Source organism: Danio aesculapii, chromosome 17, assembly GCF_903798145.1.
Source record: "Danio aesculapii chromosome 17, fDanAes4.1, whole genome shotgun sequence".
Taxonomy (NCBI): Eukaryota; Metazoa; Chordata; class Actinopteri; order Cypriniformes; family Danionidae; genus Danio; species Danio aesculapii.
In genome coordinates, this window is record NC_079451.1 from 6,480,313 (window position 1) to 6,500,024 (window position 19,712).

The 19,712-nt window shown below is 38.5% G+C and overlaps 1 protein-coding gene across 1 annotated transcript in view; it reads right to left on the minus strand.

Moving 5' to 3' along the window:
• Positions 1–510: 510 nt before the first annotated feature.
• Positions 511–19,712, minus strand: part of crip2 (cysteine-rich protein 2) — a 28,195-nt gene continuing 8,993 nt past the window's right edge. The window contains exons 2-8 of the mRNA XM_056477118.1: positions 9,880–9,974; positions 6,300–6,357; positions 3,995–4,129; positions 3,695–3,763; positions 3,068–3,162; positions 1,563–1,620; positions 511–946 (exon numbers count right to left, since the gene is read on the minus strand). Coding sequence (XP_056333093.1) covers positions 879–946; positions 1,563–1,620; positions 3,068–3,162; positions 3,695–3,763; positions 3,995–4,129; positions 6,300–6,357; positions 9,880–9,974 — 578 coding nt within the window. The 3' untranslated portion in view covers positions 511–878. The remainder of the gene's footprint in view (positions 947–1,562; positions 1,621–3,067; positions 3,163–3,694; positions 3,764–3,994; positions 4,130–6,299; positions 6,358–9,879; positions 9,975–19,712) is intronic.

Below are 19,712 nucleotides of genomic sequence, written 5' to 3' on the forward strand. Positions count from 1 at the left end.
GGGGGTGTCCAAGCCTGCTCCTGAAGGGCTCCTGTGGGTTTTTAGCTCCATCCTGTCCCGACACACCAGCCTGGAAGTTTGTAGTAATCTGGAAGACTTGATTAGCCGGTTCATGTGCGTTCAATTAAAGCTGGAGCTAAACTCAGCAAGACAGCGGCCCACCGGGAGCAAGGTCTGTCCTCCCGTAAAAAAATAACAGCTTAGCCATTTGGCTGTCTGCATACAGTACGTCCTGCAGACCTCCTTTTAATGTTTAACTTAGGAATGCTGCCATACGGCCAAAAAAGCGAATCTGGGTTTGACAATATTTCTCAGATTTATGATGATGTGCTCCCGAACGCACCTGCACGGAGAGCCTCTGAGGTGAAATTCATCTCTCTGTCGGCAGGCGTTTCAAACGGACGCATAAAACAAAGCTCCCTCAGTGAACTTCTGTTGTTTTATCGGCTACTAGAGCACATATTTCACGCACATCCTACTGTACATGCAGTATCATGGAGGACTTGCAACATTTTAATGATTATACACACAAAGAGACTAAATAGGATTAAATGAATGACTTTTAAATGAAATCGAATGATATGGTCGGAACTAACCATACAGGATTTGGGGTGGAGGACCTTAAAGTGGAGAAATAAGAGGAATTGTTAGTGGTGCAACTGGAGCTCAAGGCATTTGTTGTAGTACGTGGCGCATTTTTTGTGAAAGATCCAAGCTGGCACAGGTTTCCTGTGATAAGGCAAGAAGTGGGGCATATGTGAAAGTGCGTGAGGTCCTTGTAGTGGCTGTTATTATAATAAATTCAAGCTTCCCAAGGACTTCAAAAAAAAAAAAATAGAAGGAAGGAAGGTGGAAAAGAAAAAAAATAAATAAATAAATCAAGGCTGAGCCTCAGTGTTGGGCTCCTTGTCGTAAATGTAGCTGCCAACACCACCAGTGTTTACACCTAAAAGTTTAAAAGAGTACATGGGTTAAGAACTAGTATAATCCTTAGAGAAAGCATTCATTATAACAAAAAGCTTTTTATGATACATAAGAACTACAAACTATTTTGAGGGATGTAAACAATAACAATGGTCCAAACCTATTTCCTGTATTACATTTGAAATTTCCAAAGCTTCCAAGAGTGTCCACGTATTGATAAATAATGTTTTGATAGCTGTTTGAGATATGATTAAATTTGATTAAAAGATATGATTAAATTGCCTCTTGTTAGTTACGAAATAGTTTGACAAGAAGGAAATGTTCATGGGCCAGTGGAATCAGCACATTGAAATGGTCTATAGCAGGGCTGTCCAAACTCGATCCTGGAGGGCCGGTGTCCTGCATAGTTTAGCTCCAACTTCCTTTAACACACCTCCTTGGAAGTTTCTAGCATACCTAGAAAGTGCTTGATTACCTGGTTCAGGTGTGTCTATTTGGGGTTGGAACTAAAATACGCTGGACACCGGCCCTAGAGGAGTTTGGACAACCCTGGTCTATAGTATCACTAATAACAATGTTAGATTTGTGTCTGAAAATGAAGCAATAGCTCCCCCTAGAGTTGAAACTCCCACATGTACCTTTTGGGCCGAAGAGGACAGCATAGCATGGTTTGTGGCAGTAGGGCTGACCATCATGCTGCAACACAGGACAAAAATAAATAAATACATGTCGGGAATAAGTTTATGCATTAAGCGGTGTTCATTTTTTGAATACTGTAAAAATGTTCAGCTTCTTGCAAAGACAAATTGATTTGCTGAATAAGATCTTCATTTTTGTTTTGCCTATGTATTTGAGCCAGTAGCTGTTGACTAAATGCCTCAACTAAAAAAAGAAATCATCATTAATGTTGTACTTAGGCCTGTCACAATATCTATTTTTTGTTGTACGATATATTGCACCAAAATATATTGTGATAAACGATATTATTGTCATTTTAAGACCATTTTATGTCACTCATCATTATAAAATGCCAGAACGACAGTATAATAGCATCACAATGCAAGCACACTCTTCCAAAGAACACATCATATTTTATTCTTAAGAATATTTCATTTAATTATAGTCATTTGAATTTTAACTATTTATTAATTAGTCATTGGAATCAGAATTTAAAAACGCTCATCGTAAATAAATAACAATAAATGTTAACAAAAAAAGGTAAGGTAAGGTAAGGTGCAAGGTAAAAAGTAACAGAGGCTGCGATGTCTGCTGACACCCACATGAAAATATACTATAGTAATGTATAGTAAATACTATAGTGTTTTAACTATGCTGACACCTCCAATAGAGAGTTTGCACAATCAGCGTGTTGGTAGAATTTTTTTTTTATGTATGGTCGATATACAGTTGAAGTCAGAATTATTAGCCCCCCTTTAATTTTTTTTTCTTTTTTCAATATATTTTTCAAATGATGTTTCACAGAGCAAGGACATTTTCACAGTGTGTCTGATAATATTTTTTCCTCTGAAGAAAGTCTTATTTGTTTTATTTAGGCTAGAATAAAAGCAGTTTTTAATTTTTTAAAAACCATTTTAAGGTCAAAATTATTAGCCCCTTTAAGCTATATGTTTTCAATAGTCTACAGAACAAACCATTGTTAAACAATACTTGCCTAATTACCCTAACCTGAATAGTTAACCTAATTAACTAGAACTTTAGAAATGTGTTGAAAAAGTTCTCTCTTCATTAAAGAGAAATTGGGGAAAAAACTAAAATAAACGGGGCTAATAATTCAGGGGGGCTAATAATTCTGACTTCAACTGTATATTGAATCACCAAAAATGATTGAGGTCATGTCCGTGTGTTGTGAGATAAGTGGATATATTGATTATTGTGACAGGCCTAGTTGTACTGAAGAAAAAGAAAGAAGTCACCTTCATCTTGAATTGCCTGAAGGTGAATAATTACATTTTTTATTTTTGGGTCTTTTAATAATTTTTAAATGACCCACAGATGCCCTGCAGCTTATTCAAGACTTCTAATGGAAAAAAATGACTCTTGATTAACTCTAAAAGAATTAATGACACAATCATGGCTGAAATCTATTCGCTTCTGCTATAAGCAACCTTAACATTTCTCTCACCTCTGCGTGGCTTCCTGCTGCCAGGGTCTTACTGCACCTCTCGCAGCGCAGACACGGCCGATGCCAGTCCTTTCCCAGGGATGTCACCTTCTCAGCTGCCATGGGTGAGCATAAGGATGTGTCATTACACTAGCTTATAGCTACATTTTACATTTATACATCTCCTACGCTGTAAAACCCAACAGTCAGATTTATCAAATGAGTGTAGTTAACTCAAAAAAGACTGAAAGTTAATTCTACTCATTTGAAAAGAGTTTTGAACTCAGTGTTGAAAGTAATCAGTTAATTAAATACCTCTTTACTTCCACTTAAAAGGAGTAAGTTCACAGTTCTCATATAGATTAGTTTTTAACTCAAAGAGTTTGTAGCAATCGGTTTCTTCAAACGGTTTGAGTTACCTTATTGGGTTTTACAGTACTCAGTTGGTTTGAGTTCTCTTCATTTATCGCATTTTACTGTGCTCAAATTGCTTCATTTATTCAAATGGATTAAGTTGACAGTACTCATTAGGATTAGTTTTTGAAATCAAATGGTTTGCTGTAATCACTTTCTTCAAACGGTTTGAGTTACCTTAACTTTTTAGGTTTTACAGTGCATCTTAAAACCCTGAAATGGAGAAATTCATACCGAAATAGACCTTCTTGCTGCATCTGGGGCACAGGTTGGCTTCCCCAGAGAAGGTGGTGATGCTTCCAGCTGTAATGAGAAGTGTATGCAAATAAACATCAGGCAGCCTGTCATACATTTTAAAACATTTCTAACATAATGATTTGTATCTTAAGGTATATGCTCACAATCTACAGTCACTATATGCTGTGATTTGGCTGGCAAAGAACAAATTTGAGTTGCTAAAATTGATAGTATCATTCATTTAGCCTATTTAAAGGCATTAGTTGCTTCTGATAGGATCTCTGCTGCGGTTTGTACCTTTCGATGGTGGCCTTGAACACACTGGGACCCATTTCTCCTGAGATTTGGGAGCAGAGTCCCCATTGTTTGGTGGTGGGGAAGTGTTGGTGGGAGCTTCATACACATAAGAGCCTGCACCCCCGATGTTCACACCTACACATTTCACCAGAGATTAGTGAAAATATGCCGATATTGTGCAAATGTATGTTTTAATGGTATGACAACAATTGTACTAAGAATTCAATATATAATTTACAATCATAACTGCTTCTCATGAATGTTTTTGCATTGTAAAGTAACTAAAAAACAACACTGATACACATTTCCTGAATACAACTAATCTCTAATATCATTTAAAAATATACATTCTATTAATTATTCTATTTATCATCAAAATTTTCTTACACAAGTTACAAATAGGTTTATCTAAGTCCTTTTATAAACTCTTCATAAGAAACAACATTTGATACCAAAAAAATGCTAAAAAAATGCTGCTTTGTTGTCACCAAACATTGGCTCAAGTATGGACAAACCAATCGTTGGATTCTGTATTTTCCAAGTAAATTTAAGTGACACTTTTTAACCCAAGGATTGGGTTAGGCCATATGTGACCCAACATTGAGTTATGACAAAGCAGCAATTTTAGAGTGTGGATTACGATTAGAAACAATGAACTTACAATACTTTATAGCAGTATCAATCAATTTTTTAAGTTGTATATCATTATATTAATCATTATAAGTATGGGACGATAATTGTTTTCAAGGTATACCATGGTTTGGAAACGTCAAGGTTTTAAAACCGCCAAAAAACTTCAGTTATACCATTCCTACAGTATATCTAAGATTTTGTTTTTACGTTTTTATTTTTGTTTTTTTAGGACGGCATCTTGAGCAGAAAAGATATCCAAAGATACCTTTTAAAATTCCAAAGAAATCTGTGTTTTAGAAATTAATGAAGACCAAGGTTATCATACATCTAAGGTTATCATACAGTCAGAATCTTATAGCAGCCCATGCCTACACAAGTTACAAATGGGTTTCTCCAACCAACTCTACATCTTGTATGTGCCAACATGATGTAAAATTCATAATAAGAAACATTCGATAGTAAACTCTAAAAATTGGTCAAAAAGTATGGACAAACCCAACATTGGGTTAATTTTTTTCAGTAAAATTTCAATGACACTTAACCCAATGGCTGGGTTTGTCCATATTTGACCCAGCATTTTTTAGACTGCAGATAGGTACATTCAACTTCAATAATTTAAAAGCAGTATCAATGCATAATGAACATATATATTTTACATTATTCATTATTAGTATGTTGGCAAATAATTGTCCCTAATGCCCAGCAGAGGGCAATCTTTAATGTCATGACACAATAGTTTATAAGAACTAATTTATCCATGAGAATTTTGCCGTGCACAATTTCTTAACTCAACACAGAGTATAGAAATGATAAAAATATAAAAGCGGACAGCTCCAATAACACTGTGAGGTTACGTTAAACTTAATTTGGCCTCAATAATTCTGACTTCGTCTGTATCTAAATAATTAGTTTTTATATATATTTAAGTTTTTTATTAAAAGAGAAGTTTATTCTTCTAACAGCTGTTTTATAGCAAATTGAGGGATTTTATAGCAAAATTGTTTAATTAAATTCCCTAACCAGGAAAAGAAAAGTATACAAAAAAATTACACAATTCCTCATGATAATAACAGCAATATATCCCTTTACATAATCTTACATTTACACAAAAACTATTTACAGAAGAAAGTAAATAGTATTATATACCTAGTAGACATAATATTTATATATAGGCATAAAACTAGGTTTTACAACAGAAATGCATCAGATGGAATAGGAAATATACCCAATTCATTTAGCAAAGCAAACAAATATATATATATATATATATATATATATATATATATATATATATATATATATATATATATATATATATATATATATATATATATATATATATATATATATATATATATATATATATATTTAATTATTCGTGTAGTTTTCTTCATTATAAATATACTTTTAACAATCCTAAACTTGTCATTAAAAAAAGAAACATTTTTTTGAATAAAAAAAAGTTTATACAACTAGAGTTTTCTTGTTTTTACACATAACATAAGAAATAAATACTATTGTTTTTTCCAATTCCATCGGTCCAACCGGGCCATTACAAAAAAATCCTTAGTGTTTAGCCCCATATATGTCAAAAATCTTATTCATAATGGTCTTAAAAAGTCTTAAATTTGACTCGATGAAACCTGCAGAAACCCTGGTCACCTCATCTCACCTTTTGGCCCAAAGAGGGCAGCATAGCATGGCTTGTGGCAGTACGGTTTCCCATCATGCTGTTAGGATGTAAAACAGAAGAAAAAACTCAGTCATTCCAGGCTCATATTGCATCAATAATTGATTGAAAGAGTGTTTGTTGGCTTAAATCTACAATTTAACCTGCTGTCATCCTAAATGTCTGAACGCCACAGACTATGTTTATCTTGGCGTCCACTCCCTGATAACTCTCAGAAGAGTCTATGTTGATGGAAAAGGACACCCAATGTGTCCTGTGTGTGTCCTTGTGTGTGCACATAGAAGGATGTGGAAAACAGAACATACTTCAATGGCAGCTGCTCCCTGAGCCCTTTGCTCAGGGCTAATGGCGGGAAAGGGTTACCATGGGAACCGTCAGACGGCAACTGTGTGACCGTTACAGCTGCGCGGGGCAGGATAAAGGAGCGGAAGGGCTAGAGAACAGTGGCCTTATGCCAGCAAAGAAATATGCGAGGGGGGGAAAAAGTATGTAATGAGCCCCACATTCCAACGAAGACTAGCAGACACCTTCCCACCTCAATTCCCATGACTGGAAAACTTGATGATGTTGTAACATGTCAATACTTCTAAAAAAGGCAAAAAAGCGGGGTAGTTCAGACAGGATCTTAAAATGGTTGCCCAGCCAGACCACTAAGAAGGGAATTTTAGGACATCCCAAGTTTAGACTTATTCATACAGGCTGGTCAGCTTTACAAGTTTTTCCCAAAGTTTAAATGCCATGAACATCACAAACGCATCAAATCCAATGACTAGTTCTTCTGTGGATCCTCTGCTTTAGCCAGACCTTTAGAATGATGGAAAAAGGTTCAAACTGCTTTACTACTTTACACTATGCAAAGAGCCCCCAAGAGCCAAACTGAGCTGACTGACAAGTAGAGCAGGCAATCATGGATTGTTCTGATTATGAATTATTGTTTGCATGAAAATGTAAATTCAATATCCCAACAATGGCAGATTGGCATGCTATCAATAAATGATTCATTTAAGAACAAACCTATCCAGTGAACTTAATATCATTTAGAAAACACAGAATTTAATTGATTCTAATTAGCATCACAGTTGTAGACATAACCGTTTTCTTCCATGAGAGGGTTTGGAGTTACAGCAGCTTCGTCTCCAAGAGTACTGTTAAAGAGCACAAATGCACATTCCTGTGGATTCAACCAATGATTTGGGGAAGACACACTGAAAGTGTTATATATGTTTTATGCATCAGGTGTTCGGTTGCATGTGGCAGACTGAAAAAGCACCTCTAGACCCTTATGGACCTACCTGAACTAATCACTGGAGGTCAACAGGATCAAACTAGACACAGCCTTATCAACCTGCAGCCCAAGACCAGTTACTCACTGAAGCTAAACAGGGCAGAGCCTGGTCAGTATATGGATGGGAGACCCTATGGGAAAACTAGTTTGCTGTTAGAAGTGGTGTTAGTGAAGCCAGCAGAAGGCGCTCAACCAGCAGTCTGTGCGAGTCCTAATGCCCCAGTACAGTGAAGGGGACACTGTACTATCAGCTCCATCTTTGGGATGAGACATTAAACGGAGATCCTGACTCTCTGTGGTCATTAAAAATCTCATGGCATTTCTTGTAAAGAGTAGGGGTGTAACGCCCCATTCACAGAGTGTCACTTTGAATGGGTGATATCAAGCGTTGCCGAACTGAATTGTGGGTCCATCGGGGCTGCTTCTGCGGCAATGCTCGCTGCAGAAGTTGGGAATTTCTCAACTTTTCAAGCACCAATGGAAGTGTCAGCCAATCAGATCGCTTAATGCAAATACCCCAGCTCAGACAGTAGCTGATTACAGACTTAATTAATTGGCTGACGCTGCTATGATAATCACGTCAGCCCCAACCTCATGACACACCCTCCGTCAAGTGCTGATGCTGAAGCCCAGTGTGAATCGGGCATAACCCCGGTGTCCTGGTCAAATTCCCTCCATCGGCCATTACCGATTATGGCCTCCCAATCATCCCCATCCACCGAATTGGCTCTATCACCGTCTTTCCACTCCCCCTATAGCTGGTGTGTGGTGAGCACAATGGTGCTGTTATCCTGTTGCTATACATGATAAATGCGCTACACAAATATTATAATATATAAACATTACATTAAACAGCAGATGAGCTCTCATTAGACAGCATGAGCTCCCGTCCAATGTTAATTAGTCAGGAACAGACAGTATCTGCAGACTTTTTTTTTTTTTTTTTGCTATTTTTGCACAGATCTTTGTAAAAACTAAATCTGTGGCTTTATTCAGAATGACTTTAGGAATATTGCAAACTTAACATGTGAAATTAACTTATTTTAGGGTTTACAGTACAAATCCAATTAGAACCACTTGTTTGGTAAACAAAGCAAGTCTCTCATATAATAGTGAGATCAGTGAGATTTATGTCACGTCAGCTGACCGACATCTGATTACTTATTTCTCCACAAATAATTCTCAGTTATGCACCCAATGACCCCTGAAAGCTCTTGCAGTTTTGGGAAAACTTTTGCCAATTTAGTGTGTAATTGTGAATAGTGGGTGTGGGTGTGATATCTAAACCAGACACAACCCTAAGTTCTTTAGCTCCCATTACAGTTCTCACTGGTCAACGAGCAGCTTACCAGCCCACACTTTTCCCAGAATATTTCACATCCTGGTGCATGACTCTCCCTGCCTCTACTAAATACTCTTGTTCCCATAAACTCCTTTACCCTGCTAGAAGCCATAGTGGACACTAAAGAATGTTTATCTTATCTAAACAGAGTTCTTGTTCAGTGAATGGTCTCGAATAGAAATGTACACGCCTGATTTACCCATCTTCACAAACTCACCCTCATTCCAGTACCATGCAACACCTAACAGAAATCTCACCATAGCAACCTGACCTACATCCAGATTTAGGCTGATGTGAGTGTTGACGATGTTAATATGCTTACACAGAGATTAGAGAGAGAGAATTCCTTCTATTTGTGACTCTCTTCCTGGAGTAAATGCCAGACTCAGGTATTTCCTAGTGTTCCCCTTATGGAATACACACTCGAGCATGCGTGATGATTAATGACAACAATTCCTCTGGCCCTAAAACCACATTGCCCTGTCCTTTGCCCTCTGCTGCCATACCAATCTAGCACAGTCATCACAGTGTGATGTAATAGGATTCTGGAAAGGTCGTGGAGAATTTCATTTGGCCCGCAGTCATGCACACAGGAACACTTGGGACATAAAAAAGCTATAAACAAAACACAGAAGATGAGCATCATGAGACCTGATAACACAGAGCTAGCCAAAATAATGAAAAACAAGACATGCTTGTTAAGTTTTGCCATAAGTTTTGTGATTGTTCACAATGCCTTTGTATTTTAATGGGTGTATTTACCACTTAAAATGTATGCCAATGCCACTCAACACACATTACTACTGGTGCTGGACTCTTCAGATCCATCCTCTGATGCAAACTCAGATTGTCATAAAGTCAATACTCAGCTGCTGGAGTTTGAGTTTCTCCAACTAGACTGCAGAGAGGTTGTGTGTGATCTCTGTTTTACTCACCTCAGCATGGCCACCTGCCGTCAGGGTCTTACTGCAGCGCTCGCACTTCAGACAGAACTTGTGCCAATCCTTTCCAAGTGATGACACTTTCTCAGCTGGGGGATGAAAAAAAAAAGACAAATATAGATTTTAATACTTTCACTTCATAAAAAAGAAAAACATTTGAACATGAAAAACCAATTGCCTTATACTAGGTAATTGTTAGGTCAGGGATATCCAAGCTTGCTCCTGGAGAGTCACTGACATGCATGGAGGGTTAGCTTCAACCCAAAGTAAATAAAGCTGAACCAAGTTTTCAAGGTCTTCTGACTCACTAAAAACCTGTAGGCAAGTGTGTTGCGCTAAAATCTGCAGAATGTTGACCTACCAGGAGCAGAACCGGACACCCCTATGTTAGGTTTTTATGGTTGGCACAGCAATGCTAGGTGTTAACCAGAGTAACTAGGCATTGTTCTGGCATGGTCTAATTTAAAGTATCTCAAAAAGCACAAACGGTTCAAATATAGGACTAGGTGTTTTTTTTTTTAATTCTCAATGATTGCCTTGGTCAACACCACTTACATTCTGACTGCTGTGCAAGCTCACATGCTTTAGGTGTTACTTTTGACTTCTTTATTGCCCACTCTTATTTGGAAAGGTCCCATAATAATAACACTTCAAAAGTTCACACTTAGCTGATGATTGATTAGAAAGCGAGTTTGGCATGCTGTCCCAGGAGAGAGCCCTGAGCTTATAAGATCCTCGAGCCCAGGGCTCCCTGCATTTTGTAAGGTGAGAGGGGAGTTTATGCTCAGGTAGGTCTCGAGAAATCCCCAGCTTATTATATGGCTAATGGCAATCAGGAATTACTGATTAAGAGCTCAGCAATGGTCCTAATTCGGTTTGGTCAATTCACTTATGTGCACTGTCTTTGGACTGTGCAAGGAAACTGGAGAACTTGAGAGAAACCCACGCGAGCACACGGAGAACCTGTGAACTCCACACAGAAACGTCTACTGGCCAAGTAATGATTTGACCCAATGACGTTCTTGCTGTCAGGCAACAGTGCTAACCCCTGGGTCGCCGCGCCACCAAGGAAAGGAAAAGGATGGATGAATAGGGGTGGAAGGGGGGGGGGGGGGGGGGATTCTTCAAGATGAAGATAACTAAGGTAAGCAACTTTTTATAATTTTTACAGTGGGTTAGGAATCGCCCAATTGGTGAATCCTGTCTTCCTAATGCAGGACCAGCTGTGGTCAATCATAAGCATGTGATCCTCTCAAAATTAGTTTACAAAATAAACTTCACTTGTCCTGACTACATAAACTTTTTAATTTCCAAATTGTATTATAATTTATTCAAAAATAAGTACCTAATCAACAAATTATAGGACCTCATCCACCGATATACTCTTAATTTGTTCTTCAGAAACATACAAAGAACAATCTATGCTGGAATCATGACATGTTCTTAAGCAGCAGAATTGCTTGCAAGTGTTCCAGGTTGAAAGTGTCCTTTATCGAAAGTGTGTGCTATTTTTTCATAGCATAGGAAACAGCATAGGAAATAGCATAGGAAACACCCCACAGTATCCCATAAAAAAAAAAGAAAAAAAAAGAAAAAGAAAAAAAACTTAGGGTTGTGTCTAAGGAGATTTGTGATGTTGAATAGATCAATGTGCAGATCACATTTTGTTTACAAAAACTATATATTGTATTCAACATGCAAATGAATAATGACTTAATCTGCAATAACTGATAATTCTGGCTAAACTATCATCACTCATATGCGTACAACTGGTCTGGAGTGTTTGTAGATGTCAGAATCTTTGTAAAAAAAGAACACAAATGGGGTTTAAGAACAGATTTGTTCTTTAGAACAGTTGGTGAATGAGGCCCAGTGTAATTTCAAAATGCATTCTCTAAGCGCAACAATAGTGAAGCTGCCACTATTGGACCTTCCCATAACCACATGCCAAAAACTTTTAATATGGGACATTTTGAATCCAGTTTGACACCCAAAGATTTCCTTTTCCTCAAATCATGATGCCTGCACCTGCTGATTAATTATGAATGCACCATGGAAACTTCCTATCTGAGAATCCAAGATTCTGAGAGAGTAACCAAATATGTATTGCATTTCCTCAGGAGGTTAAAGCAAAGAGACTCCTCTCTGTCATAAGACAAGATGAAGGCAACAGTGTGCTAGTTACCGCATAGCTTTATTGACGGTTGATTTGCATAGTTTACAAATGCAGTCTTGGTTCATGTTCTGAGATGTTCTGGTTTGTGCATTATCCTTTTGACAATCAATGTGAGATTGATTACCCCCCCAAAAAATGATAAAGACCTCCCAATGGAGAGGGGTCACAGTGGTTCATAGCAGGGATGTGTTGACATACAACACAAGGAAATGCAGTGGCAGAGACTAATTACAGCCGGAAAGCTAAGTCCAGTACAGAAACCCAGTTCTTTATTTCCCCTTCGGTCCCATTTCTTCAGGAGGTCCTGAGAGACATTCCCAGTCCTAATATTACTCTTTCCATTTATATACCTCACACTCAAGACAATGCACAACACAGGCCTGCTGGGACAACTCTCTTACTCTGGAGGAAGCACCTTTGCTTATCAAAACGGCACAATCAGCTAGAGAGAACAATCCATTTCCTTCTGTTTTCCCCCCCTTCCTTGCTTGCTTTCCCGCCTAGAGAAGTATTGTTTTCGTTTTGTCAGTTTTGCAGCCCTCTTAGTTTGTCTCCCAGAGGATCTAGAGGTCAGTACAGCAGGAATCAGTTTCACAATCAGACGAGGAGAATTTATATTGCTAATTTAAGGAAAGACTGCTATGCCACTGAGACACAACTGTACTCAGACACGGAGGCGAGGGAACAATTTTAAGTGTGTGGGCATGAATGTTTAAAAAGTATGACAATCTTTAGGGATGAATGTTTAAACAGTTAGGCATTACTACATTTTTAAAATGTTAAGAAAGTTGCACTCTGCTTTCTCTTACAAAAACACGATGCAAGTGTACTGTTGATGGTTGTCAAGGACAAAGCTATGGTGTTGGTGTAGGTTTTAGTGCAATGTTGAATGGTCATGGGCTTTAAATGGTTGCTTACTGACACAAATAGTAAAGAGTCTATCCTCTACCCTCTTCATCTCTTGTCACTACCAGGTCAAGACGTTCCTCTCGTTGGGATCCAAACAGAGGATTCAATGAGAGCTGAATAAGATGAACCAAAATGGAATTTTTTTAGGAAGTCTTTTGGCAGTAAAGATGGTATAACTAAAGTGAGAATCCCACCCATTTTATGATACTAAACTGCCATGGAAATGCAATCCAAGCTGAGCAAAACTGAACCATGTCAAACCCTACTGTACAGCACAGTAATAATGGCTTTTGAATATGGGGATTTTTATATTTTATTCATTCATTTTCTTTTCAGCTTAGTTTCTTTATTAACCAGGTGTCACCACAGTGGAATGAACCGCCAACTTATCCATGTTTTATGCAGCGGATGCCCTTCCAGCCGCAACAAATTACTGGGAAACACCCATATACTCTCAGTCACACACATACACTACAGACAATTTAGCTTACTCAATCCACCTATAGCAGTGGTTTCCAACCTTTTTTTGCCAGAGACCCCCTTTTCCCCTGGAAAATATTGTAAGGCCCCCCTCCACATTTAATGATATTATCACTCATATAAGTTTGCAGGGGGTAAGACAAAAAAGGTTTTCAAACAAACAGTGTTTATTACTATATCAATACGTTTATGCACAAATAATAGTAAAATAGAAAAGCTAAACATCAGTAGGCCATTTGTACAGAGTACACCTTGCGGTATTTGGGATAAGTTGTCTGCAAATCTCTTATTAATTTGGACAGCCTTATGCATTCGTTAGAAAGAACGTTGGCGCAGATAATGCACTCTGGCTGGGTCAGGGACTTTTTGCTTCCAGAAATTGAATAAAACCCTAGTTCAGGTAACTATCTTGGCATTTCCTGCATTTTGTGTTTCCAGTATTGCTCGCGCTGTGACGTGAAATGTTTGGAGCTGCCTCACCTGGGTCCAGTGTGCTTGGGTCATTACTATTAGCTGCTGAAGGTAAATCAATGAGACGTCAGTGATCAGCGAGTCTTTTTTGTGGAGGACGAATTACAAAGTTGTCCATTTGGTCAGCCAGGGGATAAAATAAACCAAGGTAACATGATCGTTCTCCTATATGTTCACTGCTAAAAATATACCTAAAACCTGTTGGGAACCACTGACCTATAGCGCATGTCTTTGGACTGTGGGGGAAAACGGAGCACCCAGAGGAAACCCATGCAAACATGGGGAGAACATGAAAACTCCACACAGAAATGCTAACTGACCCAACTAAGGCTTGAACCAGCAATCTTCTTGCTGTGAGGCAGCAGTGCTACCCACTTCGCCACCTTTTATATTTTATTGTAATTTAAATAAACTCATAATCTAGGATTGTAGTACAACTGCCTTTATCCCAAGGAACGTCCAATCCTGCTCCTGAATGGCCACTGTCTGGACAATTTTAGCTCCAATGAAGACCTTAATTAGCTGGTTTAGCTGTGTTTAATTACAGAAAAAGCTCAACTCTGCAGGAAAGTGGGCCTCTGGGAAAAGGCCCCTCTTCATCCAGACACATGACTTTACATCTCTAACACACTGAAATAATGCAGAATGGTTTCATACAGAAATTTAACATACAACAAGTAGGTTTGGAGAAAAAAAGAAAAGAAAATGTGACAAGTTCTATAAATGCGGCGCTATTAGTAACATAGGCATCATATCCAAATTAATTATTATCCCACACTGGAGAGACATAAAGACCTAGACAGTATAAATCCTCAGTATTAATGCAAGTGGCTAATCCAAGATAAGTGTGATTTCACAGTTAATGGCCCAACTGTGTATGCGAGAGAGCATCTCCGCAGGGAAGATGCCAATGCCAGAGTGTACCATACAGCGGTAAGTGTGTGTACATGGTGGTTGACAAAGTGCAGATCAACAGAGCCTCCATTAAAAGGGGATCTGTTGTTGCCCAGTGTAAGGTTGCTGGGGAGCCATTTCAGTTATTGGTGTTGTTTTGCGTGAGAGTAGGGAATCGCTAATCGCTCATCAAGCTGAATAGACCCCTGGACGACCTCCAGTCACACTCTAACACACATTCTTTTACAGCGGCCAAAGAAAATCAGTCTTGGGTGGTATATTTACAAGCAGCTTTGTCTGCAGACAAATATGCAAGCTGGGTTTCTTGTTTCCAATAGAAATGGTGCAGCTATAGCGATCTCCTAACAGGACTGTCATCTTGTACGTCCCTAAGGGGATCCATTCAACTGGAGAGGGAAGACAAGGGAGATCAGAGAGGGTTTCATTAGGGAGTCAGGTTACCTGACATGGGCATAGCTGCAATGCATGGTTGTGTAAGATTATATGAGAGGTTGCAATACCTCCCAATGTCCAGCTCTAATGAGCACACATAGAAGTAAGAGTGCAATATGTACACCTGATCGCAGATAAGCAGCTTAGCACTTTGTTTTGAGCTGTGGAGATAATCCCTTAAGTCTTGCTGGTGTTGTCTGTAGAGGTAACATCTCCCATCAGACATTAGGTCTCGCCGGTGTGTTTTCCCCTCAGTTTACCCCACAATTAAATCAGACAATAACACCACAAATACAAGGTCAACTGATCTGTAAGCAACACAGAGGTTTGTTGAATGCGTTCTGGCTTAGGCGTGAAGGGGGGTAAATGAAACTCTCAGCACCTTCACACGAATGAGCTTGAGCCATCTCAGCAGAACAGATGCAGCTCTGTATGTCAGCTAATGGACTATGAACTCTAATTTCAGTCACAACAAACAACTCTCTCCATCCAACAAGAGTCATAGGAGATTTAATGTCAACATCACAGAGCAAGATTTATCAACCTGATATTTCATAAATAAGTCTCTCTGTAAACATGTCATGCCCAATATCCTGGGGTTGTCCCAGAATACAAGAGTCTCTCAAAGAGTCCTACTCTGCCAAAAAAAACTTGAGAAAGATGTATAATCGTTCTTATTAAGTTTGTCACGGCAGAACAAAATCATCCATCACTCTGGAACTTTGGGTATTTAATTATTCAAGTGTTTCTCTAACATGGTTTATTTTTGAAGCTTCTCTAAGCTTCACTTCCAAGGTCACTGCTGCCAATTCAGACAAGCTTTACAAATCATCTCTCTACTGTAAAAAGAGCTGTAAGATTAACTAAAATAAGTTTTTTTTATCATTTGTCACTATTAAAACTTACCTGGCAACAATTAGAGACGTTTTGTGCGAGGTATAAATCACTGGAGCTCAGAGACCTCCAAGTAGGAGGGATTCCGCTTTGAGTTAGTTGGGTGATGGGTAGGTTGGGGTGAGTGTAGTGGTTAATACACAACAGGTTACTGTAAAGGGTAGGTCTTGGGTTAGGGTAGGTGTTGGTGTAGACTTTAATAAAACACATTAGGTTACTGTGAGGTGAAGGTTCAGGGTAAGGTGTAGATGGTAATAAAACAATAGTCTACTGTAAAGGGTATGTCTAGGGTTGGGTGTGTGTATAAAACAAAAGCCTACAATAAAGGGTAGGTCTGTCAGCACAATGGCCTAGTGGTAAGTGCACCGACGTATGGTGCAGTAGCACGTTAGGGCGTCTTGAGTTCGAATCCCAGCTCGAGGACATTTCCTGCATAAAGGAATCAAGAAAAGAGCACTCTTTAATTAGCAGCTGTTAGTCAGCGCCCGCTCTTTTATTTTTTTCTTCTGGTCATTATGCCTTTGCCGTGTGCTGTGTAAATGCAGACAATCGGATACGAGTCCCTTTTAAAAGATGATGTAAGCAGGTCATCAAAAAATAAATAAATAAATAAAAATTGGATGCAGTCTCAAAAATCGGAATTGACCATCAAGACCATGCAGCCTTCAAGAGACTTTGAAGTAGGAGGGACTTACTACGAGTAGGTTGGGTTATGGCTAGGTTGGGGTAGGTGTACAGGTTACTAAAACCCAATAGGTTCCTATAAAGGCTATGTCCAGGGTTGGAGTAGCAGTAGACTATAATAAAAAGCAGTAGCAGTTACTGTGAGGTGTAGGTTCGGGGTTAGGGTAGCCATAGACTAATAAAACATAGTAGGTTACTCTGAAGTGTAGGTTTAGGGTTGGGTGGGTATAGATGTTAATAAAACACTAGGTTACTGTAAAGGGTAGGTTTAGGGTTGGGGTAGGCGTAGACTTTAATAAAACACAATAGGTTACTGTGATGTAGTACAGTAGGTGTAGATGGTAATAAAACAATAGCCTGCTGTAAAGGGTAGGTTTAGGGTCAGGGTAAATGTAGACGATAATAAAAACAGTAAGTTACTGCGAGGTGTAGGGTTAGGGTTAGGGTAGGTGTAGACGTTAATAGAACACAATTGGCTACTATAAAGTATAGGTCGAAGTTTGGGGCAAGCATAAATGTCAATAAAGAGTCATTTTCGATGGCGATACCTCTCCCTTTTCAGGTAACATGCTGGATCCGTTACCCCAATCTGTTCCGGGACCTCGCAATTAAGCACTGGAGAAGGTGTAGACATTAATTAAACATAATAGGTCAAACTCCACGTCAAATACAAGACCTTAAATAAATCAGTCAAAAGCTCCAGGATGTACAACTTGGAGTTCAAGTCCCACCCGTTTTTTTACCTGACTTTCTCTGACCTCCATTTATACCTAAGAGTAACTGAGGCACAGTCTGTAAAGGCCTCACCTTATTTGCATTCAAAAAGACACAGAAAAACAGCAAGATTTGTTTTTCAGCAAAAAGGGGCATTAAAACCAAGATAAAATAATGATCTTTTTTTGTAATCCTGAGCTGGAACATCAGACACATTCTGGGTACATGTACACATGCTTTATTTTACATAATGTGAAAACAAAGCTACATTTGCAACCCTTTAGGTATCAGAAAGGTTGAATCACCTACAATACTAGCCTAAACAATGAATAAATAACTGTTTGGCTAGTAATTAAAACAACTTCCAGGCTTCTGCTTTTCTTCTATATGAAAGCACATTTACTGATGTGCAGGACTGCAAGTGCAGGATTAAGGCTTTTGATTACATTTTCTTTAAAATGCTGTGTAAACAGGTTCAGGTTTCATGTAATTTTATATCTGATGCTGCTCAGTCCTGCGCTAACAACAACAAGAAAATGATAAGTAAGGTCTGCTATACGCTGACCCTGACTGAGATGTAATCACAAATAAACAATACTAGGCCTCACCAACATTTACACAGCTGAACACCCTAAAGCACTGCAGCAGGAATGCATTCTGAAAGCTGCTCCATTATCCTCAGAGCAGACTTTCTGCAAGTTAAAAAAAAATTCACAAAACCTATAGTTATTGAGTGACATTAACATTGTATTAACGTTATATTTGTCATGTGCGTCCGTAACAAATCCGTAAAAAGAAAGGACAGATTTGCTTCCACTTCAGCAACCATTAATGTGACCCCATCTGTTCAGGGCACTACTGTGATACTGTTCTCTGGCTGACTGTATCTTCTCATACCGCAAAAGCAATATGCACACCATCTGGGCCCAACATGGCGCGTTGCTTCAAGTCACTGATTACACTGACCTATTAGCTTTGCACCTGAGTACCTGCAGGCCACAGCAAAACATGGACAAATCACAAACCAAGATAAAACAGGGTGAAATAATGTACACAAAGTCATTACATGCACTTCCTGCCTCCAATAAGCAGAGAGAGAGATGATTGCTGTGGTTAGTTCCCATGATCCTCAGCTTTTTCAGACTATAAATAGCACACAGGCTCTGCAGTAGCTCTGTTGATGACCCTACTCTTCAATATGGCAAGTGCTGCCTTTCTACGACACTGTGTGGCAGTTCCTTCTCAAAACAAATCTCAAACAGGCGTCTGATTGCGAGCTTGGTTTTCCAATTTGCAATGGCTTGTGAATTTCCTTCCAGTTGTGCGGAAAAAGGCTGGGTGTGGTTCAGGCCTGTGCTGCACAGATGTGGCTCTGCTGATGCAAGGCACGGCAAGATGTCTGTCTGTTCAGTCTAGAGCGGCTTCCTCTTGATATAAATTAAGCATCCACGTGATTGTCAGTTGTCTGGCCTGAATGAGTGCATGTGCCTTGTGGGCTGCTTCTGCTGTGCCCGTGGCTGTCAGTACAAATCAATGCTGCTGCATGGAGCTCAGCCTCCCAGTAGTCAATTTGAGCATTTACTGGTCCACAGATTTTAACGCTTGGGTAAATATCATGGAAACCTATTGCAAAGCACAACGTGGTCATGTATAATTTACTAAAATCCTGTCTGTCTGTCTATCTGTCTGTCTGTCTGTCTATCTATCTATCAGTCAATATATCCATCTATCCATCCATCTATCCATCCATCCATCCATCCATCCATCCATCTATATATATATATATATATATATATATATATCTATATATATATATCTATATCTATATCTATATCTATATATATATATATATATATATATATATATATATATATATATATATATATATCTATATCTATATCTATATCTATATATATATATATATATATATATATATATATATATATATATATATATATATATATATATCTATCTATCTATCTATCTATCTATCTATCCATCCATCCGTCTGTCTGTCTATCTATCCATCTATCCGTCCGTCTGTCCGTCCGTCCGTCTGCTGTACTTATCATTTGATGTACTGACTTTTATACTGATTAAATATTAAATTATTATTATTATTACTATTATTAATTCTTAACGTGATCCTGTA